At 52.1% G+C, this 24067-nt stretch overlaps 7 protein-coding genes across 7 annotated transcripts; 5 read left to right on the top strand and 2 right to left on the bottom strand.

Moving 5' to 3' along the window:
• Positions 1-2569: 2569 nt before the first annotated feature.
• CPAR01_10487 (acyl-CoA thioesterase II) lies at positions 2570-3813 on the top strand (the record flags this gene model as incomplete). Its single annotated transcript, XM_060494747.1, has 3 exons — positions 2570-2674; positions 2772-3665; positions 3751-3813. The coding sequence occupies 3 exons, from the start codon at positions 2570-2572 to the stop codon at positions 3811-3813; spliced, it is 1062 nt and encodes a 353-aa protein (XP_060346929.1).
• A 1451-nt stretch (positions 3814-5264) lies between these two features.
• On the top strand, positions 5265-5991 carry CPAR01_10486 (uncharacterized protein; the record flags this gene model as incomplete). The annotated part of the gene is made up of 2 exons (XM_060494746.1): positions 5265-5445; positions 5528-5991. The coding sequence occupies 2 exons, from the start codon at positions 5265-5267 to the stop codon at positions 5989-5991; spliced, it is 645 nt and encodes a 214-aa protein (XP_060346928.1).
• Positions 5992-7183: 1192 nt separating this feature from the next.
• Positions 7184-9344, bottom strand: CPAR01_10485 (FAD binding domain-containing protein; the record flags this gene model as incomplete). The annotated part of the gene is made up of 6 exons (XM_060494745.1): positions 7184-7488; positions 7558-8062; positions 8118-8216; positions 8296-8611; positions 8717-8832; positions 8898-9344. The coding sequence occupies 6 exons, from the start codon at positions 9342-9344 to the stop codon at positions 7184-7186; spliced, it is 1788 nt and encodes a 595-aa protein (XP_060346927.1).
• Positions 9345-10867: 1523 nt separating this feature from the next.
• CPAR01_10484 (terpene synthase family protein) lies at positions 10868-12174 on the top strand (the record flags this gene model as incomplete). Its single annotated transcript, XM_060494744.1, has 3 exons — positions 10868-11121; positions 11171-12022; positions 12081-12174. 3 exons carry the CDS (start codon positions 10868-10870, stop codon positions 12172-12174), a joined length of 1200 nt encoding a protein of 399 aa, XP_060346926.1.
• Positions 12175-13625: 1451 nt separating this feature from the next.
• On the bottom strand, positions 13626-14158 carry CPAR01_10483 (uncharacterized protein; the record flags this gene model as incomplete). Its single annotated transcript, XM_060494743.1, has 4 exons — positions 13626-13760; positions 13823-13890; positions 13943-14079; positions 14121-14158. 4 exons carry the CDS (start codon positions 14156-14158, stop codon positions 13626-13628), a joined length of 378 nt encoding a protein of 125 aa, XP_060346925.1.
• Positions 14159-14922: 764 nt separating this feature from the next.
• Positions 14923-15481, top strand: CPAR01_10482 (histidine permease; the record flags this gene model as incomplete). Its single annotated transcript, XM_060494742.1, has 2 exons — positions 14923-15418; positions 15474-15481. The coding sequence occupies 2 exons, from the start codon at positions 14923-14925 to the stop codon at positions 15479-15481; spliced, it is 504 nt and encodes a 167-aa protein (XP_060346924.1).
• A 1284-nt stretch (positions 15482-16765) lies between these two features.
• Positions 16766-23831, top strand: CPAR01_10481 (beta-ketoacyl synthase domain-containing protein; the record flags this gene model as incomplete). The annotated part of the gene is made up of 2 exons (XM_060494741.1): positions 16766-22823; positions 22891-23831. The coding sequence occupies 2 exons, from the start codon at positions 16766-16768 to the stop codon at positions 23829-23831; spliced, it is 6999 nt and encodes a 2332-aa protein (XP_060346923.1).
• Between the last annotated feature and the right edge of the window lie 236 nt (positions 23832-24067).

The raw sequence follows: 24067 nt of genomic DNA, 5'->3' as shown, positions 1-24067 counted from the left end.
GAGAGAGGTCTGGGTACGGTGGAGGCAGGTAAGGTAGGGTGAATGCGCGAAGAGTCAAGTACCTTGGGGAAAAGGATCTAGTTGTTTGAACGGCCGCGGCTGGGAAATTTGCTTAATGGGTTCATGGAATTTGTTGTCCCTCAAGGTACACAACTAAGGTCACGGAAGGCGCGACTGGGTAGGGCGCTCTTACTCACCATCTTCTGCAGCAAAGGTATGTATATAGGCACCCGAATGATCACGCTTGATAAGTCTTGTTCAGGCGATTCTTTTTCGCTTCCGAGGCATGCTTCTCCGTAAACTGGTGCATTTCAGGCCGGCTAGAGGAGCAGCATCTTTTCCATTATGGCCATCCTCTTCACCATCATCTACTACCTAGGAAACAAGTACTTGTAGCTGATAGGCCTGTCTCTCTTTGACGTATTTGGCCTGTAATATGAGCGAAAGGGTGAGATGCGGCTATCTGAGGTGTCTGTCTACCTAGGTGACTGCATGCTGACTTTCACTTGGACCTGTAATTACCCTCTATAGCTAGGATCCAACTATCGACACTCAGCCTTCAAACTGAGATACAAAGCTCTTTGACTAGGGTACTTTACTGAACCGCCCAGTCAGAGAGATGTAACGTGGCTAGTGTGGTACTGCAATAGCTTTTGTAGCTTACGTCTTTCACATATGGATACATGGTGCGCTGTGGAACGTGGTGCCCAGATATGAAACATCCTACCTAGAGCCCGCTGATAAACTCCTTTCTCCAGCTCAATTGAGCGGCGTGAATGGGACTAACAGTAGCTTGTCTCTAGCTACAGTATGCTCTCGTTCGCGTGCTGAATCGCCTTCGTGATCTGAAGGGGCGGCGGTCTGGAATACGAAACCACGCAGTGAAACCAAGTGAGGAAAGCATATCTCCCATCGTTCCGCCCATTCTTTCCCTTGTGGTATTTAATTACGAATTCGTGGACGGTGAGGACGGAGTTAAACATGCGATAGTCATGTAGTCTCTCTATTTGGGTGAAGCGATGGTGGCATAGGACTGGACAAAGGATCATCTTCACAAGGCGAAGAGAAGAAACAGGAGGAGAATCTGCGTCCGCTGTCGTCGGAAAGAGGCGCAAAAAAAGCATTCATCGCGAACAGTTGCGGTTATGGAGGTAAAGGTCGGGGTGCTTGATGGGTATTAAGTATCCTAATTCGATGCGAGTGGCAAGAGCGGCGCAAGACCGCCTCCACGGGAGGCATCCAAATAGGCATGAAAACGTCTCTTCGGCTGGCAATCGCGTCTGAAAGATGGCCTGTTATTGGATCTTACCTCCGATATGTGAAGCTGAAATCAATGTGAACATGCAGGGCACAATTTCAGTACGAATGGGCACGGTCAATGAGTTCGTGGCACTTCTTGAGGTTCCTTGCTAATCGTTCAAGACGGCCTGCCGATATTGCTATTGGATCACATGGTCAAGATAGTAATGCTGGAATAAAATACAGACATAAGACGCATTCATTACTGTCCCCTGATATCATGCTTGTATTAGGCAGCTTGAAGTTCTAGAGCCGAGGCAAGCGGCGGCACGGAACGATTAGTGAACCTGGGGAGACACCGGAAGCGCTCCCGCAGATGCTCCCCGTTCGGACGGATTAACCAAACTACCGTCCAACTGTCTGGTCTTCAAACCGTGAGGAACGTGTCGCATCAGAATGGTAGACCGTACAATTGCAATGTGTAAAGTAATATGTGAGGGAGTCTATCTACGGCCATCAGGGGAGGACATCGTACGTCGCGGAGCTACCATTTCGGGTATTTATTTGCACATGACCCCTGCGATCTTCTCTACCTCTCCTCAATGGCAGTATCTACTCCGTACAGACTGTAGCCCAGTCCTGAGTTGATTCTTCCCCTTGACGACAGGTGCAGTCGAGCCTTGCTGGGCACCTGCTCCGCCAAGAAGCTTGTGATACCGGTCGGAGCTTGGAGTGGAGGGCGGCGTGTGCACCCGGCGCCCGTGGGAGGTGGGACTTTGGGGAGCCACTCACCGAGTCCCGGGAGCACCTCGGTGAGCTCGGGTGGAGAGCGGCACGTTTCCTGCAGCAGGTGCAGGCGCTGGAGACTCGCAGCTGCCCACGATTCGCCACGGTCCGTGATCCCCTGAGCGCAGCAGTGACATCCAATCAAAACGCTCCGCTTTTGGACCTCGGCACTTTCCCCCCCTTGCCTTGCCCAGTGGCCACGACCCCAATTGATGTCACATTTAGGGGACCTGGTCGCGCATCTCAATCCGGGCTCCTGGGTTCATTCACGAGCGAATCCTGTTCTCATCCCCATTGTGTCGTTCATCTTCGTCTTTCAGACCTTCCTTTTCTTCATTTAATTCACAGGCACTTCGAGGGATAGATTGAAAGGCGCAGCGCACAGAAGCGCTCGTGTTTGACCTTGCGAAACGCCAAGACTTGGTGTTTAGAGGAGAGAGATTTCTTCGGGGCGTAAGGGCGAGCTCACCAACAACATCATCAAAGAGTGTAGACGGCAATCGATTTAGAGCCAAATCTTTGCACAGAAGAATATACCGGCACAATGGCATCAGGTAGATCAACAATCATCCGGCCCCCGCCGGATGACCCGAACAAGAGTCCGATGGAGAACGTATTGGAGGTGACGGAGCTCGGCGTGCTTGGTCCGGTGAGTGAATCCCACCCGATGCCGTCGGCGGCCACATGTCTGCCAATGACACAAGCGTACATGTCAGAGAGTGAACATGAATTGACATTGTAAACAGGACATCTTCACGAACACGCGCACGCCGTGGCACCCGCCCGGCGCCCGCGGCATCTTTGGCGGCGCCGTTATCGCGCAGTGCCTTGCCTCCGCGCAGAAGACGGTACCCAACGACTTCTTTCTTCACTCGTGCCACTGCTACTTTCTCCTCGCGGGCTCCTCTGAGATCCCCATCCTCTTCCACGTGGAGCGCGTCCGCGACGGCCGCTCCTTCGCCACGCGCACCGTGCAGGCCCGCCAGCGCGGACGGTGTATCTTCACGACGACCGTCTCCTTCGTCAAGGAGGGCAGCGGCGGCGAGAAGCAGGTCCGGCACGCGGCGCCGCTGCCCGACGGCGTGAAGCCGCCCCCGGACAACTGGAAGGGCGAACCCGAGTGGAGCACGCACTCGCCCTTCCAGACGCACCGCATCTCCATCGTTGGGGCCAGAGACAAGGGCAAGAGGCTCGACGAGCTGAAATCGCGCAACTGGGTCCGCGCGCGGGGCCGTATCTCGGTGAGCGGTGGCCACCAGGCGCACCTGAACGCGCTGGCGTACATGTCGGACAGCTACTTCATCGGCACCGTCGGGCGGATCCACAGGCTGTGGCGGTTCCCCTTCAAGCCCGAGGAGTTTGACGACCTGCCGCCCGAGCTGCGGGAGCAGGTTGAGAGGCTCAACGAGTTTGAGGGCAACACCGAGGCCGGCGGGATCGAGTACTGGAAGACGAGGCCGCACCTGGGCATGATGGTCAGCTTGGACCACTCCATCTACTTCCACGAGCCGAGGCGGGTGAGGGCGGACGAGTGGATGTTTACCGAGATGGAGAGCCCCTGGAGCGGCGACGGACGGGGCGTGGTGCTGCAGAAGATTTTCGCGAGTGATGGGACGCTTTTGGCGACTTGTGTTCAGGAGGTGAGTTGCCCTCTTCATTGCCGCTGTTTTGGTTCTTTTCTTCTCACCCTGAATGTGTGATGCGTGCTGACTTCTTTTGATATAGGGTGTCGTTCGATTGAAACAACAGGAGGACGATGACGAGAAGGAACCAAAGTCCAAGTTGTAGAGCACAACTACGGCGTGTATGAAAATATAGAGGTAGTGTACCAGCTCTGAGTCTGTTTCAACAATCTGCTTGTTATACAACAAGAGCGTTTGTCATTTCAATGATTTCATCACGAAGTCTTGTCCTCCGCTTATGGAACCGTCGGGATATTGCAGCACCCGTGATGAAATCACTCAAATAATAAAACCCTGTTCTTCGACGTTGAAGGGGATCTCATATGGAAGTTCATTTACGACGCCAGTGACCAAGAAGCCTAAGGAACTACCATGTGTGATGATGGAAATGCCAGGGAGACCTTCACAGTCGGCCGTTCCCCGTCGTGACTAGCAGAGTTCACAGAGTTCTGTCGCAGATCGCGAAACTCGTTGAGGAAACCTGTCACCCGGTCGCCTCTATCGCGAATACGCGTCGGACCGCTGATCAACCGACGTCACGTACAATGCTTCTCTAGCCGTCCGTGAGGGTGATGCGGGAAGTCGATCAAGTGGGTGTCAGGGGGGGGCGTGTGGTGTGGTCGCTAGTCGCCTTGGGGAAGTCCTGAAAACCCCAACCGTACTCTCAAACTTGAAAAGCCTGAATAGCCGTGAAACGTATGGGTGTGAGGAGAACAAGCTCAAACTTCAGATACAGCCTTCATTGCCAAGCTCAAGCTTGAGCTTCAGCTCCCAGGGCCACAAGACAAAACGCAAAATGTTGAAATTGCAAATTGAACAGGCTTCATTGGTAGGAAAGTGCCGACTCTCAAAGCTTCTCTTCGCAACGGACCATCTCGATAGATCACTCATCACACCAACAGAACCTGTAGCACAAAACACACATACATTAAGCTCAAGCTTACATCCTGGAGCTGTCCGCAGGCTGGGAGGTTTGCTCCAGAAGAGAAGAGAAGAGAAACAGCAAGCTTTCCCCGCGCGTCCGCCCACCCAAGCCGTCCCTTTTGCGTATCGTAGCTCGGTTTGTGACGCACGCACATACCCATGCCTGCTTGTCAGATGCCATCCGGGCCACCCGGGCAGAAAACTCGTCTGATCAATATTCGCAGCTGTGGCTCTTGCCACGCCATTTACAGGAGTCCGATGGGGATTATCTACGCGTGCGCGCGCGCTGCCTCTTCTTTGATGGAATATTCGCAGTCCGTGAAACTTATTCGTATCACAAAACGTAACTCTGTGTGACAATTCTGAAGAGACCAAGGCATGGAACACTATGCTCTTGCCGTCGACGTCTCACAGGAAGAAAAGGGCATCATTGATCTTTGGTCACTGCGTCATCCATCAGACGGTTCGGATCGGTGATGCTCTTGATGTGTGATATAATAACAATCTCACACCTCGAGGAACTAACTGATGGCAAGACAAAGACCACCCAGGCTTTGATGTTGTGGCCTCAAATTTTCATAAGCATTCTATACTTCGTTCTCGTCAACTTTAACCAGAGCAAGGTCTTACATCATGTCCGGCCCTCCTCCTAACCTTGGTCCCACGCGAGTGATCCTCCACGTGAAGGGAGACGTGCCAGACTGGAAAGAGGAGTTCAAGCAGTTCCTGTTGACTGTCAAGGATTCGGAAGGATACTTCCGCTACCGATGGGGCCCTTGGGAGGAGGACCACAGCAAGCTGGAGATTTTAGCGAGTATGTTACTGTCCCCTGACTTACACCGCAACTTTGTCCCACTACCAGACCGAAACTGACGATGACTTCCCCATTACCACAGCCTGGGCCCCAGTCGAGCACCGCCAAGCCTTCGGCCGCTGCCCACACCACCAAAAGGCCATCGACGCCCTCATGCCCGTCCTTAAAGCCGTCCCCTCCAAGTGCCCGCGCGTCGACTTCGACGTGAGCACCATTGTCCCGCCGCCGCCGCAGCTCATCAACAGTCCCATTTGCGAAATCATCACCATTACGCACTTCACGGGCGACAAGGACGCCGCGGCGGCCATGATTAAAAAGGTCGAGGCGAATGCCGGGTGCTTGGCGTCCCACTCGGGCATCACGGCGACGGACACGCCTGATAACGGGACTGTGTGGTTGGGGTTTGTGGGGTGGCAGGATTATGCTTCGAGTAAGGCGGCGGATAAGAGTGTGTATATACCGTCTGGGGTGGGCAAGGTTGAGTCGCATCATATCAACTTCAATTTCCCAATCAAGGGGTTCTCTGTTACCAATCCTGGTAGATAAGGTAGACTTTAGTTGAACGAATGAGAACAAGGCGGTTCTGGTTTGAAACTTGATTTCTTCGCGCTGTAGCCCGTGATGGTAGCCTGCTGTGTTGTACCTCGGACTGAATGCATGAAGGCAATCTTAGTCCTGCGACGAAACATGAATGTCTTTGAGTTTGCACGCCACTGAGCTGGTCGATCTCAATGTTGATGAGACCTTCTCGTGTAAGTTCGGCCACAGAGGCAACCTCCAGACTTACTGAGGAAGTAGATTGTGGAGGTTTACTACGTGCAGAAATCAAGACTTGTCAGCTGACCTTTTCTAACTCCCAAATCGGAAAGTCTGCATAGGATTTTGACTACAAAAGAATATCTGCTCTGAATCTCGGATGCTAGACTCATGGGGGTTGTCCGTTTCTATGCTCACATCAGGCCCCAAAGGCTTCAATACGCCTGATTTGAGAAGTCCAATCTGAAGCCCTGCGATCATCAATTACAAATCTCAACAAGGCTGATGAAATGAAACGATATGCTGCCGTGGCTCCTTCTCTGTTTGTTTCAACGATGGTTCCGACTTTAAAGAACACATTGGTTGCCACGGCATGGACCGACTGGATGTGTCAACCAAAGAAAACTTAGAGTCCGAGTTGCCCACTCAGAGAGTTGGAGCCTGGTAAGTACAACCAGAGCCGCGGTTAGCCACCTTTATCGCGTGATTGGTGATCTAGTAGATCGGATGACAGCTGAAGAGAGAGTGTGTGCGAACGGCTTTCCAGAAATAGTTAGACGATGAACCTGGCTCATGACTAGTGACAGCAGGGCTGGAGCAGTAGAGGTCCGCAATCTCAAGTCACAACTTACATGATGTATACGAACCGGATGAGAGGCCCGAGATGGTAACGTAAAGAAGTGGACAATTGGAAGTCCATGTGATGGTCCAGCGAGGGGAGTTCCGTATAGATTGAATAGGGGAAATAGTACCCATATCGAGTAAAGAGCTTATTGTTTCAGCTACCCGTAGCTACGGATGATGGGACTATGCACTTAGGCTTCTAAGTTCTAGCATGAAGCGCAGCGCTGGTAGTTGTCAATTCATCCACGCTCTTCCATTCACAGTAACTATCGTCCCGTTTCACTCCGTCGATCAGGTAAATCTTATGAAAACTCATGCAGACTCGAATTCGTATCTTTGAGTATTTACCAGGCTCATCTCACCCAATGTACTTCTTTCCCATCATCCAAGCATCCTTATCGTAGCACTTTGGCCAGACACCGCCTCTTCCGGGAGCTAGAACGCCATTGGGATCCAGGGTGTCGTGAATCTCCTCATGCATCTTCCACAGGGCACCATTGTTGAAGTCATAAGCATCCGCAACTTGGTCCATGAGACCCACGTGAGTCCTGAAGACGCTCCAGCCGCGAGCCTTCCACTCCTTGACCAGGGTCCGGCCCAACCACTGCGCGCGGCCACGCATGTCCTTGTCTTTTCTGTCATACGGAATGATGCATACATTGTCTGAAAGTGCGATGTCAGTTGATGTGAGCTAAGTAGTTACTTCGATGATCCGATCAAGGGAGGACTTACGCATAGTCCGGAAGTATGCGACGTAGTGGCTGATGTAGTCGATGCCCGCCTTGGCAAACAGCTCCTTTGCCAATGAATATTGCTCCCAAACAGCCTTGCCCTCAAGTCTGGAAATAGCCGCGACCATGATGACGGAGCAGTTGGGCAGCCACTGCTTCATCCAGGCAAACTCTCCCATGGACGAGATACCTTGAAGGTACGTGGCTCTGACACGAACCAGGTTCTGCTCACCGGGACACTCGTCGAGCGTGGCCCACTTGCTACCGGGGACCTTGGTCAGCTCCTTTTTGATATCCTCGATGAGAGCCGCGCGGACTTTGTCGGAGCCGAATACGGCGCCAATGTAGCGCCACCGGCCCGTGTTGAGCTTTTTGGCCATCTTCTCAAAGTCCTCTTCGGGGATGACTTCCTTGTGAGAGGCATTGGTATAGCTGGACCTCGGGCCATAATGAGCAGCCTCCAATGTGAGGTTGCGCAAACTGACTGAACTCTGAAGCGTGCCGTTCTGTAGAGAGTCAGCGGGATCAAATTTACCTTCCAAACCTGGAAAGAAGTCTTACCAGATCAAGGGGCTGAATGCAGTCGACTAGGGCGGCCAGATCGGCTTCCTTCTCAAAAGTGACAGAGAACGGCGTCATGCCCTGCGGAGCGGGCATCAGCTATGGTCAAAGTTGTTAGTCTTCCCTTTTCGACGTTGTGATCGTACAAGGCCATATTTCATTGGATGAGGCATCTCACCCAGAATCCCATCTTGGTGACAATGCCAGCATTGCCCTGCGAGAATAGACCGTCGTTCATTGGGCCCCAGCCGTACGGGAACAGAGCGAAACACTCATTGAGCTTCTGATCGGCCGGGTGAACGCCCTGCTCCGCCTGTTTGCGGCCCTCCGGGTCCTGGATCGCTCCCATTCCCATCCTGGCGACCTCGCCGTTGGGCAGGACCACCTCCATTCCGCTGTGTTTTCCCCATCTATCACCGTACAAGGAAGCACCACCTCCGCGGTCCAGGGCATTTCCAATCATGGATCCCCAGCCGAGGCCTGACGAGTCTACTCTGATCTTGTCCAAGAGGCCGCGGTCACGCAGATAACTTTTTTTGCGGGAAGCTTGTCAGTCTCTCAGTTTCTGAGATTCTTTGATGGGATGATCGACGACTTACTCGCTCATTTGCATGAAAGTGACACCCGGCTCAACGATGCAGACGCACGCTGTCTCATCTAAGTGCAAGATGCGGTTCATATGCGTGCTGAGAATCATCACCAGCGATCCAGGAACCTTGACACAACCTGTCAGTCTTTCATGGTGGGATATAGGGGCGAGGTGCCGATTGCAGTGCTTACCCTTGGTGCCGAGCCACCGTACGCGAGGTTTCGTCCGGTGCTGATGGGCCATACGGGAACCTTTGACTCGTTGCACGCAGCAAGAACAGCCTGAATATCCTGCACGCTGCGCGGGTGACACAGAGCTGAGCCCACCAGCTCGCACTCATCGTCAAAGGAACGGTAGTAGTCGTGGGTGCGGCAGTTGCGTCCAAAATCATCATCTTCGTAGCCCTCAAAGTCACAGCCAGCCGTGATGACAGTGAAGTTATCGCCTCCAACCGCGTGGATCACTCGGCGGGCGAATTTGATGAATCCAGCCTGCGTGACTCCGGGAGGGAGAATCTTGGGGACCTCCACGTCTTGTTGCTGTTGTTGTTGCGTCGGCGCTCCGTTCTTGGCTCCGTTGCCGGCACCGAGCCAGAAGTGGCCACTGCTAAGATTAGGTGGGACAGCGGCGGTGGTCATGTTGGCGATGTGAGTTAAAACGTGTGTTGAAGATACTGAGAAACACAATGGGAGGTTAAAAAGTTGAAGGCAGTGGTGGCGGCAATGGTAATAACAATCTTCTTGGTGATAGCCAAAGCATATTAGTCGATGAAGGAGCTAACTTAAACATGTTTTGTTTTAAATATTCACTCTCTCAAGATGCAGATGCGTTCAAAGCCGGTCCCTAACCGCATCACTGTTCACAATCAGTCCATGTCCCCTCTTTGACATCACGAACTTCAGGCAAATGCCTTTATGGGAAATAATTGCTCGTGAGTCTCCCTCGAAGAAGGCCAGGGACGGGAACCTAAATTCCGCCCCCCCCCCCCCCCGTTAAGTATCCTTTCCATGGGTGAAGGAGACTCTGATGGGGGCAAAGATACAAGGTGTCAACTTTTCAATGCGTAGGAAGATACTGCCGTCTTTGCCCAGCACGGAGCTCGATTCCGCCTACAGTCTAAGCGCTTGAGTGACATCTGCGCGCATGTCAATCTCGGACGTGCTCGTGGGCCGAAGTGTAGTCACTTTCGTCTGTAATTATTGGCCACTATCTTTTGGATTAGTTTTGGTCCAATGTTTCCGCGCCTTACACGCGCTCCGCCATGCCGCTTGCGACCTCCTCGTACTGTGTAGGTATTGTGAGTAGCAATGCCCCTACGTTGCTTTTTCTACTGAAACGACGTTAAAAATACAAACAATACTACAACTGGAGTAAACCTTGTGAGTTCTGGTGTGCACAGCCTTTGTGGTTAAGCTCCCGGAAATCAAGACGGCCAACCTACATCGTCCCGGTCCCGGCCCCGAGAAGGTTGCAAGTGGAGTACTCCAGGTCGGCGTAGCCTGCAATGGAAGATGATCAGCAGGCATGGTGGACATACCCGCGGACAACGTAAATCCTCAGTTCTGTGACTTTAAACTACTATTCCCAGGTCCGGAAGCTGCGAAGAAGTTACTTAGTCTATACAGAGACCCACCACATGGTTTTACTTCAAAACCTTGGCAGCAGTCAGCCAGTCTCACGGTCGACGACATGCTCGCCAGATTGGACCATCAGCACAAGTGTTTTGAGCTTTCAAACATGTATCTTGCCTGTAACAACACGTACAGCGCCCAACGTTCTTGAGAATTCAAGGCGGAAACGGAAAATAAGCAAGGCGAAAACTCCAGTCTACGCCACGGACTCGCAGTGTTAGCCTAATGCATCCTAATAGCAGCATGTACTTCAAGCGCTCCAGGGCGGTTTTAGAGTGCGATTTGATGTCGTACCGGGCTCGGCCCGGTGCCCCCGTAATAGGATCCTATCAATAGTCCTCGCAGTGGAGAAACAAAAGTTCCTTGCAGGCTGTTGGCTGGTGTGTTCGTGTTTATACTATCCAACTTGTGGGAGACATAAGTAAGCAACTAGACCTGTCCCCTTTTCACGGCATCATAGATATGCTACATGCGCCAACCTTTCCTATGTTTTTTTTCTCACGAACCGTCACTTAAAGCTTACGTCCAAGATGTCTCATTCTTCAGTTGTCGCAGCGCCCTTCTCACTTCACCCTGCTCTTTCATCTACTCCAAGAGGACATCAAACTCGTGACAACGATTTGCTGCCGCAAAGGACCCATGGAGTTCGCGAGAAAATGCTTTTGCAGCTCCATGGCCAGAAGATTCGCATTCCAGACCTGGGACGGCTGATGGAAGATTGGCCGAGAGACCAGAACCCACACCTCGATGCTGTAGATAGCAAAATTCTCCAGATCATCGAGAGGTAAGAGGACTTTATAGCGATGATCGGGATGTCACTGACCAAGCAATAGTCACGCAGTCAATGATGCCGTTCGTGGTCGTCTAACTAAGGCCATGCTATCGAAGCAACTGACGGGCTGGTACCCATATGCTTCCTGCGATAGAATCGAAGCTCTCACTTCCTTCCAGGCCTGGATGTTCATCGTCGATGACATGCTCGACCAGTACTCGCTCATACATAAGTTCGACTTCGCCTCGCTGCATGTTCTTCTGGCCGATTGCCGGGACTTCATTGACCGTAGCCTCGGACTCCTCACTATATGTGCCTCTGAAACCGGTCAACCACAGTATCGGGATTATGACGCCGTTGTATCATTTTCTGAGTATGCTGAAGCTGTCATGAAGGCCAACGGGGACAATTACAGCTATCGACAACGCATCGCCAAAGAAGCTACTGCCACCCTTGACGGCTATCGACAAGAAGCCGTAAACCGTTATGCTGGTCGAGCCACATCGCTTCAAGAATACCTCGGATACCGCGAGGCATCATCATGCATCATGCAGGTGGCCGTTAACCTCGAGTTCGCCAACGGAATCAGCCTCCCCGAGGAGGTCATGGCATCCCCAGAAATGCGCGAGCTGTACCGAGCTGCTGTTGCCATCGTCTGGATCGTCAACGACATTGTGAGTCTGCGCAAGGAACTCAAGGAAGGTTTCGTCGAGAACCTTGTTGTCTTGCTAGCCAATGGCGATGCGCAAAAGGGGCTAGATGGTGCTGTGACTCGATTGGAGCACGAAGTATCTGCGCTCAACGACGCCGTCAAGGCTTCTGCTCGCCGCTTCGACGATACGCCATATAGGAATCACGTCACTCTGCTGGCGAAAAATTGCAAAAATATGTGTATGGCAAATTGGCTATGGAGGTAAGCAAAACTCAAACCATCAATCCATGTGCTCGAATCTGACCGCGACGCGAAACAGTATGAAGACCCCCCGGTACTGTCTTTCGGACATCAAGCCCGATGCTGAAGGCGGGTACACATTCACGGTTGATTCCGCGCCGGAGGAGAGCTGATCTCTGTATTTCGCCGCGATGATGAACATGAGCAAGCATATCATGCATGGGTTTTGAGGTTCCGCAATTTGAGTAGAATTCTGGGCTGGTTGACGATTCTTGACTGAGAGCCCGGTCACTCTGTATGGTAGAATTTCATCTTCGCCAAACCCCCTCAAATCAAATCCAAATACGCACTACCAATAAAAGTAATCATTGAAGCTGCACGCCGTTCCTCGCACATTCATCCACGCATGGCGTGGGTTATGGCCATAGAATTTCCAACCTTTGCAAAATCGTGGGGCTCTCCTGTGATACTTCTGACTGTCGTCGATCAAGGTTCGAACGTCGGTATCGGTAAGGTATTTCAGCATAAGCTTTAATATCTCCAACGTGACGTACAATGGTTCGGTATTTCTTGCATATTGCACACTTTGTCTTTCATCGGTCGATTGATGGTTCGCTTTCGCTTAGGACACGCCTTAGAGCGTTCGCCGTTCTTCCACTAGAGAAGCGGCTTCACATGCTATATCATTGTAAGTTCTACCTCACCGGGGCTGACTTGTCCGTGGACCGCCTTTCGAAAATCCCGACGGCCCGCCCGTAGCGTCCGGTGGTCCCGGTGTTTCACTCACGGCCTGCCAGCTTGACCAGCTGGCTTAATACAGAGTAGAGACGTGTGGGTAGCTCTCACACAATTAGGTTAGCCTTTGGCTGATTTCTTCAATTGTAACTATAGTCGGTCTTCATAGGGCGGGCGTGCTCAGCGACTGGGATTCGGGATCGTACCTCCTGCCCAGTGGGGTGTTGCCTGTCGGGACAGGTTCGAAGTGTAATGAATTAACATTCAGACAAGAAAACTCGCTGTTAATCTCAGTTCTCAAGTAGGTAGTCATTTCGATGTCAGGATGCCTACTTAATTACTCGAAAAAGTGGGTTGATGCCGCTCTTCGTCGGGGAAAGCTTCCCCTTTTACCTTATCTTGGTATAGAAGTCATCACTAAGGCAGCACTTTTAGCAACTAGCTCGAGATGCTTCACTAGGGTTGCTCTTGGATGCCGAGAAAAAGGCATTTCCACCCACCCTGAAAATTACACATGCTCTCAGAACCGGATGGTGCGGCACTCATCACTTCTCATTCACGAGGGGTTCCGTATCGATTTCATACAGTTTCCACGGTTCGCTACTTCACATCTGCTTCCGCTTATAAGGAGCCAATGGTAAAGTTCTTGTACACAGGCAAAGTAATCTGTCACAATTCCATGCCCAGAGAGTAACAAAAGCTCTGAGGCAGGACACAAAAGCTATGCACAAGAATGGCTGCAAAGCAGCACCACGAACAGCGCTGACTATGAAAGTGACTCATGGCGACGCCTGGGGCCCAATTGCTCCATAGCACTGCAGTCACCTAAGCACCTTATTATGATGAAATGTTGAGCAATGAGAAAACCAACTCTATCTACGTCAAATAATTACCGACACAGAATAGACCCATCAGGATACTCGAACTTAGTTTCACAATTAAAGCAAGTCGCATCATTCGCAGCATATCTTTTGCAGTTGTTGTAGAACTCCTTTCCATCAATTTGGCCACTAATCGCTTTGAGCTGTTTTCACAAGTCAGTCGTGCCGTTTCCCTGGGTACTGATCTAGCTGGACGTGAACTCACGAATCGTCCTTGGAACCTTGGTCCCGAACCAGATGATCGACCAATCCAGAATTGCCCCGAGTTTTGGCCTATAAAGCTTTTAGCTGCGCGACTCTGATTGTCAAGAAACGCAAGACCTACCATAGGTGTAGCCGAACCTGCAGTCACCGGCTAGCAGATCAGTGGCGGCATAGTCAACTGCTGAGTCGGTTTTGTATTGGCATGCGCAGTAGTCGTGCATGTCAGCCATGGAAAAACCCCTCGCGAGCGTTAGCGACCTTAAGTTACGAATTTTCAAGGATGAATCTTAAGAACATACAGGAAAAGGGCCATGGCAGGAAGAACGGAGAAATGCATGTTGAAAATTGACTGTGATCGATAAAATGCGATAGACTGAATCAAGGCAGGTAGTGAAAATGCTTGATGGTCAGAGAGCGTACTTGATAGTTGTTTTGGAATGACTGAAGAGATGCATCAAATGTTGTAGGTAGGAATTCCGGCAAAAAGCGGCTGGGGACTTATATGCTCTATGGAATAGCGAAGTTGCGAACCCCGCGAGTTCCGTTCGCAAGCAATCATTGCATTGGGCGTAAGTTTGATTGCATTCTCGTGATAATTTGCAAGAGTCAGTGCCTTCGCTCAAAGTTCTGAACTAAGAGTTGTAAATATTCCACTAACAGAAGCTGCCACTCCAGTTCGGAAAGGCGTGCCGGAATCGCAAACGTTCTGGAATCAATCAGCTGACGTAAAAATATACTAAGCTTTCAGCCAATCCTCTAGTGAAGTCGCAAGCTTTTGGCCGTGGGCGCCTTTAGGCCCGTGTTGTGAGGCTCATTTCCAAACTGGGCAGACTCGGGAAGAATAAGGCATAATACTGAACACCGAGAACTCCGTAGTCATATATCTGAATTTGCGATGGAAAATTACAGAGATAGTAGATGTTGTACCATGCGAAGATGCCGAGTTCTATGATATCTGTACAGCTAAATAGAAGTATATAGCTATGAACTCAAAGCCCCAGACGATGAGAGCTCTTCAGCTAGAACATCTCGCCAGCTCGTTACCAACGCACAACATTCTTTCTTACTTGTACAAGACACTCGTTGTATTCAGCTTTGAAGATGCTTTGGCTTCTTGCCTTGTTTATGGCTCTGGCTTCATGCTCGCCAGTTCTCCAACCTCTGGTACAGGAGCGTGGCCTGACATGCGTCGGTTACCGCGGTGCCCCAGCCGAACTCCCCGCCATCAGCATCGATCTTCGCGGCGACATCGAAGCCCACGTCTTTGATGGCGCCACTCCCACTCTTTCACAGCTTCCTTTGAACACTTGGGCCGGTTCGGCTCGTGATCACCGCCTGGAGTACCGCGCCTGGAGAACCACTGGCCGCGACGGTATCTTCAACGTCCATCTCGAGGTCCAAGTTACCGGCTATGCCAACGTTTTCGTCAACTTTGGTGCACAGTCTGACCGCGGTAACGGCGATCCCGGCCTGTCTCGTGTCGACAACGGCTTAGCTGTTGGTTCTGGCTCGAACCCATACCCAAGGCGAAGTACCTTCAGCATGGCTCTCGGTACCATTCACCGGAACATCAACTATAACCTTGTCGGAAACTGGAGTAAGTACACCATTAATAAGGTTCCCAGACTTAGAATATTGCTGACCCTTTCCAGGACTCTGACTGTGCTCCTTCAATGAGATGTCCAGGAGTTGAGGCCCGTATATTGAGTACCCAGGCTCCAATCGCGAACGCTCAGCTTCCCCGTACGCCTACAAGGTTGTTCAAATTGTTAGCAGATTTTCATGTAGTGTAGAAGTATCGCAATGCTTCTGGCTGTCAATAAGACGCACTTTGAGAGTTTATGGAGACAAGAAAGGAACAAACGTGCTTACAAATCCTATCAACTACTAGATAGCGCCAGTATGTATGTACGTGCTTTGTGGGTAAGAACGAATTGCATATCTATCCGACCCTGTTTTCTTTTCAACCACCTACTTTATGAATGGATTTGAGATAAAGTTGGAGTCGGGAAAAGACTGGAGACGGCTGAGACATCCTGGCACCTTCTGGCAGTTGATGGGATATATTGTCATCACCGGAGCTTAAAAGCTTGAGCTCATATGCGTGCTGATGGTAAGTTGCGATGACAGTTGCAGATCAGTCAGTTATGTACTTTCCAAAGATATTATGTGTCGATGAAATGAAACCCATGTGATGCCTAGAGCAACACAATTCTCCATAAGTCAACGGCTTAGGCCACGGACAGTTGGTGCATCAACAAGAACCACACCAGAGCAAAACAAAATGTGCAACACTGCTTGGGTTGGTACTTGTTGAAGCACGAAGACGGATCTAGGCACGAAGCCAGGCTCACTGAACTGGAAGCACTGCTAAGACATTTATTGCAAAGGTCTCATGAGACTACCCACGAAAGATTTCAAGAAAGGAAATCAGGGATTCACTGGCTATGTTCGAGGAAATTACAACCAGGCCATATCTTACGGAGTGTTTGCTTCAGATCCCATCTGCAACGAATGATATGAGCCTCACCAATCTAGATATTATGAGTTGCAATGGGAATTTGAGGTCGATAATAATCTATGTTGTATTTTCACGCTGTTGGAGTGTTAAATGGACGCGGGACCCGAGTTGGGGCAAGTCAGAGAGACCCGAGTTCGTGCATTCAACGTGCCCTCGATGAGTCCTTCTGCGGGCCTGGCACCCTTGCAACTCGGTTGAGACATTATGATTGGTTCTAAACATCTCAAGTCATCTTGGAGGCACAATTGCACCTGCAAACCGGTAGACGATGAATTACTTCCGGATTTGGAGTTATTAGAAAATGAGTTATTTGAGATGGCCTTGTGCCCACACTGAAGAAACTCCAGTTTTCCAAACGTCAACCGGCATCTTCAACTTTCTTTAACTCCTTTTAACAAGGAGAAATATAAACCACACCCTACAATGTCTACCACTAGCACAGACAGCCTCCTCACGGAGGATATGCCACCCAACGCCATTGCTGTCGTCGGCGTGGGTTGCAAATTTCCCGGCGCCGACTCAGTTGAGGATTTCTGGCGCATGCTAGACGCGGGAGAGTCGAAGCTAAGCGAACCACCCAGCGGACGCTTCCCTGCTCACGAACACCAACGTGACACGGACAAGACGGTATACTTCGGAAACTACCTTGACGACATTGCCAGCTTTGACCATCGTTTCTTCAAGAAGTCAGGCCGCGAAGCAGCGTCCTTAGACCCTCAGCAACGACTCCTGCTAGAGGTTTCCTACCAAGCTCTTGAGTCGGCCGGCTTCTTCGGCCCCCGCAAGCCCGACTTGGACGTCGGCTGCTTTATCGGCGTATGTGCGTCAGACTACAATGACAACGTAGCCAGCCATCCGGCCAACGCCTTTTCTGCTCTGGGGACTCTGAGAGCTTTCGTCCCCGGCAGGATCAGCCACTTCTTCGGGTTGTCTGGACCTTCAATTGCCCTGGATACGGCCTGCTCATCATCAGCAGTCGCCATCGACGCTGCCTGCAAAGCAATCCTGCACGGCGACTGCAAGAGCGCCATCGCCGGCGGTGTCTCCATTTTCACAAGCCCATTCTTCTACCAGAACCTGGCTGCCGCCTCATTTCTTAGCCCCACTGGCGCGAGCAAGTCCTTTGACGCCAGTGCTGACGGGTACTGCCGTGGCGAGGGAGTCGGCCTTGTCGTTTTGAAGCGACTTTCTGATGCGGTTGCCGACGGCGATAATGTGCTTGGCACGATACTCGCTACCGCTGTTAGGCAGAGCAGCAGCAAAGTGCCCATCACCGTTCCGTATAGCCCGTCACAGACGGAACTCTACCGCAAGCTTTTGACTACGGCTGGTATCGCGGCTGAAGACGTTACTTACGTTGAAGCTCACGGTACGGGGACGCCCGTTGGCGACCCCCTCGAGTTCGGCGCCATCAAGGAGGTCTTCGCCAGCGGGGAGAGAGACGTCCCTCTTCATTTTGCGTCTGTGAAAGGAAACATCGGTCATACTGAAGGGGCTTCTGGAGTCGCTGGTCTCATCAAGACTCTTTTGATGATGCAGTATCGCGCCATTCCCAGACAGGCGCATTTTCAATCTCCTCATCCCAAGATTAGCCTGGTTCCCGGGCGAATGTCGATCCCGACAGAAACCATCCCTTGGATTGCCGACACACTCGTTGCTTGTGTGAACAATTACGGGGCAGCTGGTAGTATAGCCGCCATGCTCGTCAGGGAGCCGCCTTCGAAGACCCCCCTGGCACGGAGTTACCAAGCCACCGCATCAAGTAACGTCGATAAATTCCCCGTAATCATTACTGCCAACAGTGTCAAGAGCCTCCATGAGAACGCCGCCAAGCTGCTAGACTATATTTCCTCTCTCCGCAGGGGCTCGGCTTCAGAGGTCGAAATACTGGCTAACATCGGGTTCAACTTGAGCGAGAGGCAGAATCGGACTCTCCCAAACATGCTTGCAACAACAGCCTCGAGCCTTTCAGAGTTGGAAAATCAACTTCAGGTTGTGGCTTTCAATCCCGAGTCACCTCTCTGCCAGATCAACCCCAAGCCCAATCCAGTTGTCATCATCTTCGGCGGCCAGACCTCCCGCTCTGTGGGCCTCAGCAAGCACGTCTATGACAGTTCGGCACTCCTTCGCAAGTATCTTGACGAATGCAACGGTATAATACAAGGCTTCGCACACCCGGGGATCTATCCGGGTATATTTGCGACCCAGCCAGTTGATGATGTGGTTTCGCTGCAGACGATGCAGTTTGCCCTTCACTATGCCTGCGCTCAGTCCTGGATCGCTTGCGGCTTGCAAATTGATTGCGTTTTGGGTCATTCCTTCGGTCAGCTCGTCGCTATGGTCGTTGCTGGCGTTCTGTCTCTTGCGGACGGCCTCAAATTGGTGTATGGGCGAGCCGTTTTGATGCGCCAGAAATGGGGCTCGGAAAGGGGCTCCATGATTGCTCTAGAGGCTGATTACGAGACCACAAAGGACCTAATCTCAACAGTGCAGAGACTGGACGTCTCTTCTGACTACCGTCTCGAGATAGCTTGCTTCAACGGGCCTTCAAGTCATGTTCTCGTGGGGTCTTCTGCTGCAGTCGATGCTGCTCACGTTCAATTCATGAGCAGAAGTCCTAAAGGCAGGGCCAAGGTCTTGAATGTCACGCACGGGTTCCACTCGAGGTTCAGCGACCCGATTCTTACGGACTTGGAGAAGCTCGTCGAGAATTTGTCTTTTAACAAGCCCGTGATTCACTTCGAGACCTGCTCGATGGGAGAGACCTGGTTCGACATCACGGCCAAGCAAGTCGCCGATCACACTCGCTCACCCGTCTACTTCGAAGATGCCGTGAAACGTATTGAGGCCCGCTTCGGCGCATGCACATGGCTGGAAGCTGGGTCTAACTCAGCGGTTACTAGCATCGCTAGACGCGCTCTTTCTACCAGCAACACCGATGACCACCTGTTCTGTCCCATTAACTTGACTCGGGATGACGCGTTGAATTCGGTAGCAGACACAACCGTCAATCTCTGGAGGCATGGCCACCATGTTCAGTTCTGGCATTTCCACCATTTCCAGAAGCAAAGCTATCAAGCCCTGAATCTTCCTCCCTACCAGTTCGAGAAGACGCGACACTGGCTGGACTTCGACCTTAAGGCGGGGATCTCATCTGAGCTGTCCCAAGTGCCGGCGAAAGCGCCCGAGTCTCTTGTCGTCGAGCCAGAGCCAGAGCCGGTGCTCATTACGCTATCCGGGTTCCAAGATGGGGCATCCCGTGGCCCCAGAAATGCGACTTTTACCATCGATCCTCGTTCCGAATGCTGGAGGGTGCTCGTCAGTGGCCATGCTGTGCTGAACAAGGCACTTTGTCCAGCGACTATGTATATCGAGCTAGTCATGCAGGCCGCCAAGCAGCTCGCGGCCGTTGAGAACATCGCTTGTGCGCCTTTTGCATGTGTAGATGATCTGGAGATTTCCACGCCCCTCGGAATGGGGGAGGATAGGATCGTTCAGCTTGTTTTGAGTCCGTTGGATCAGATTGGTTGCAAGTTCGACTTTGCCTTCGTCTCCCAAGAGCGTTCAAGTAGACAATCGCAGGTCACTACTACGCATGCTACCGGAAAGTGCGAAATAGTTCCGTCAACCGACAAGAGCATCACGACTGAACTAGAACGGACCAGCAAGCTCCTTCATCGCATGCAAAAGAACCAAGACATGGGTCAGATGTTTACCGAGATGGCTACGCAGCCTGGAGGCGAAGCTGTCCAAGGCAAGCTTGTGTACAAGGTGTTCTCCAGGGTCGTTCAATACGGCGACATTTACCAAGGCGTCCGCAGAGTCGCCGGCAACAGCGACGGTGCCGTCGTTGCCGATGTTGTCTTACCCAAGGCACAGCCTACCTGCACACAAGATCTCGTCTCTACACCCGTCGCTATCGACAACTTCTTCCAGGTCCCCGGTCTATACGCCAACTGCCTTGCTCCTTGTCCGCCAGATGATGTGCTCGTCTCTACATACGTCGACCGCATTCAATTGTCGCCTGATTTTGGCAAGGCACAGGCCGAAGGGAGCAGCCCTGGCTGGGATGTTTTTGCGATATCCACCGCTACGAGCGACAGGGAGAGCAGCAACGACATTTTTGTCACAGATAAGATCACTGGACAGCTCGTTTTCGTTGCTTCCGGAGCCAAGTTTAGCAGAGTTAGGATGGCATCTCTCGCCAAGATTCTGTCCCGGGCGAACCCTTCCGAGAATTCTGAGGCTGTATGTTCCAAAATATCCCAACGAAGTTCGGCGATAGCTATCAAGCCCGCCACAACTGAGGCAACGCCTTTGAAGGCTCCATCGCCAGCTTCCATTTCTCTTCCAAGCATCGCGGCTGCAGTCAATAGCATACTGCCATCTTCACCGCCGGTCCGCCTAGCGATTGCTCCGAGTGTGGCAGATGAGCTGCGTGACTTGCTGAGCAAGATGACAGACTTTCCAGCAGATCAATTCCATGATGACACCACGCTTGAGGAATTGGGCATTGACTCTCTGATGGCTACGGAAATCGTATCTGAGGTCAACGAGGTATTCAAGATCTTGATCCCGCAGGATCAACTTCAGGATATGCAGACCTTCTCAGCCCTTTGCGCCTACCTCGATGGCTATGGAGCTCAACAAGCATCTCAGAGGTTTCAGGGGACCCCTCAGGTTTTGAAGAACCCCGTTGTAGCTGTTCCCTTCGACCAACCCACGAATCTGGCGGATCGAAACATCATCTCTGACTCTGAATTCCAGCCTCACGCGTCAGTGGCAGGGCCAGCCGTCTTACAAGAGCAAAACGAGCGCGGTGATTTGATACCGCGACTAGCAGAACTGCTAGGAAACCATCTCGAGTGCCCGGCTACTGAATTTGATCGCTTGACGAATCTTATCGATCGCGGCCTGGATTCTCTTCTCTGCATGGAACTTATGAGCGACATGGAGGAGATGTTCGGAGTTTCCATCGACGCATCCTCTTTCACAGACACCTGCACCTTCGGGGACCTCACCGACATTCTCGTTAGCGCCGCCGCACCCGTTGACAATGCGGCAACGACGGAGCCCAGCACGGCCGACTCGTCCCCAACGCCGTCCTCTGGCTACTCGACAGACGGCACTGACTCTAGCGTCATCATCGACAACACTCGCATCCCGCTCAAGACAGAGCAGCTGCATTCATATCCGGCCAGCCCAGCCCTTGCCAGTGCAGCTCAGGAGTTTGAGGGCATCAAGGATGATTTCGACAAGTTCGCCGCAATGTACGGCTTCAGTAACTTCTATACCAAGGTAGCCGACAAGCAAGCAGACTTGGTTCTCGCCTACGTCGTAGAGGCCTTCTCGGACCTCGGCGTTGACCTCAGTGCGCTGAGGCCCGGCGACAAAATTCCTAAGATTCCAGTGATAGCGAGGCATGACCGTATGCTGGGTGTTTTCCACCAAATCCTCCAACGCGGCAAGCTGGCCGACTACGATGGCAGGCAGTACGTCCGCTCAGAGACAATTGTCGACACCACGCCCTCTAGCAGCCGTTTCGAGGACATCCTTGCGGAGTTCCCCCAGCATGCCAAAGAGCATAACCTCCTGAATATCTGTGGTTCAAGGATGGCTGCGATTCTAAGTGGCAAGATGGATCCGCTATCGATTCTGTTCGGCACCAAGGCGAACCGCAGTGTGCTTGACGACGTGTACGCGACGGCCCCTATGTTCATCATCAATTCCCAGCTTCTCACATCCTTCCTCGAGAAGGCATTGTCCAAGTCCACCCCTGGACCTGACGGGAAGTATCGCATTGTTGAACTGGGAGCGGGAACAGGCGCAACAACGCAATGGGTAGTGGACAGGCTTGTGCAGAAGGGGATACCTATCGAGTACACCTTCACCGACATCTCCTCCGCACTGGTTTCGGGGGCCAAGCGAAAGTTTTCCGGGCTCGATTGCATGAAGTATGGCACTATCGACATCGAGAAGCCGCCCGCGGCACAGCATCTTGGGCAGTACGACATCGTGCTAGCCACGAACTGCATCCACGCCACTACCAACCTGCACAACTCCCTGAGCAACATCAACAAGCTTCTGCGGCCTCATGGCTTCGTGTCGCTCGTTGAACTTACGACGCGAAACTACTGGCTGGACATGGTGTTCGGTCTCTTAGACGGTTGGTGGCTATACGACGACGGCCGCCCCTACGTGCTGGCGACTCCAGAATTTTGGGATGATACAATGAGGCAGGTCGGGTTCCAACACGTCTCTTGGACGGGCGGCCACAAACGCGAGTCTGAGGTCTGCAGGGTCATCACGGGTTTCAAGCAGCCTGTTCAGGATGCATCACAACACCGCAGCATACCCCAGGAGAAGGCTGGCGGCGTTGAGACAGTCGTCTTCACGCACACAGATAAGCGACTGCCGCTCCGAGCAGACATTCACTACCCTTCACCATCTCAGGCGTCAGCGCATAGGAATTGGGTTACCGGTATGGTTTGAATCAAGAAGCTCGCATTTTGTACATAGACACCGGAGCTGACGATGCTCCGCTACAGGTCTGATAGTTCACGGAGGAGGGCATGTGATGCTGTCACGTCAAGACGTACGGCTGCGTCAAATCCAACTTCTATTAGACAATGGTGTCTTACCCGTGAGCGTGGATTACAGGCTTTGCCCGGAGACGACCATTCTCAGTGGGCCGCTTGTTGATGTTGTCACAGCATATGCTTGGGCAAGAAACACCCTGCCAGACCTGAAGCTGACTCAAACGAAAATTAACAACCTTCTCGATCGCAACCAAGCTGTGGTAGTCGGCTGGTCGACCGGGGGCACCTTGGCCATGTCCTTAGCCTGGACCTCGGTACCGCGTGGCATCCCAGCTCCCGATGCGATCCTTGCTTTCTATTGCCCGACTGATTATGAGGACGAATTCTGGAGGAAGCCAAATGTCCCAGACCACTCGAGTGGGTTCGCAAACGAGACCTACAATGTTATTGACGGGGTCTCTCCTGCCCCCATCACCGCATACAACGTGCCTCCAAAGATGATGGCAGCAGCGGGCTGGATAGCACCAAAAGACCCTCGCAGCCGTGTCGTGCTGCACATGAACTGGCACGGACAGACACTACCCGTCCTTTTCCGTGGCTTGCCTTCGGGCTCGGACGTGCCATCACACGCGGCGACCGCATATAACAAGCTGGAGCAACCCGCATTAGATGAGGTAGTGCGCGCAAGCCCTTATGCCCAGATTGTCAAGGGCAACTACAAATCACCGACGCACATTGTTTTCGGCACTGGAGACGATCTGATTCCATGGGAGCAGGCCCAGCGTACAGTCGATGCGATGAGAGATGCGGGCATTCAGTCAGGGCTTACTCTTGCCCCTGGTCAACCTCATCTGTTTGATCTCTTTCGGGATCCCGATGAGAGCCGTTGGGGCTATGTCATGGAGGGCTACAAATTTTTGCTTGAAAGAATTGGGAGAGATATTAAGTGAGACTATAGCAAACGAAGCTTCTTGGCTTTGGCGTCATCTTCTTCTTTTGTACAAGAAACATACTTTCACAACCATATCTTAACGACTAATCAATTTGCTGAAATCTCGCTTCAGACATGCTGAGAAGAAAACAATAACTCTCGAAGCAGGACTTTGGGAGAAAAGACTGTTTCCGCTGTCTCGCCCCTGTTCTGATTTGCACCAGCCTTGGGAGAAGTGGCATATCTCTCCTTCTG

The sequence above is a fragment of the Colletotrichum paranaense genome (genome assembly GCF_030867605.1).
Source record: "Colletotrichum paranaense strain IMI 384185 chromosome Unknown Scaffold_8.1, whole genome shotgun sequence".
NCBI lineage: Eukaryota > Fungi > Ascomycota > Sordariomycetes > Glomerellales > Glomerellaceae > Colletotrichum > Colletotrichum paranaense.
The sequence above is the reverse complement of the archived record's forward strand: the minus strand, read 5'-3'. Positions and strand labels throughout refer to the sequence as shown.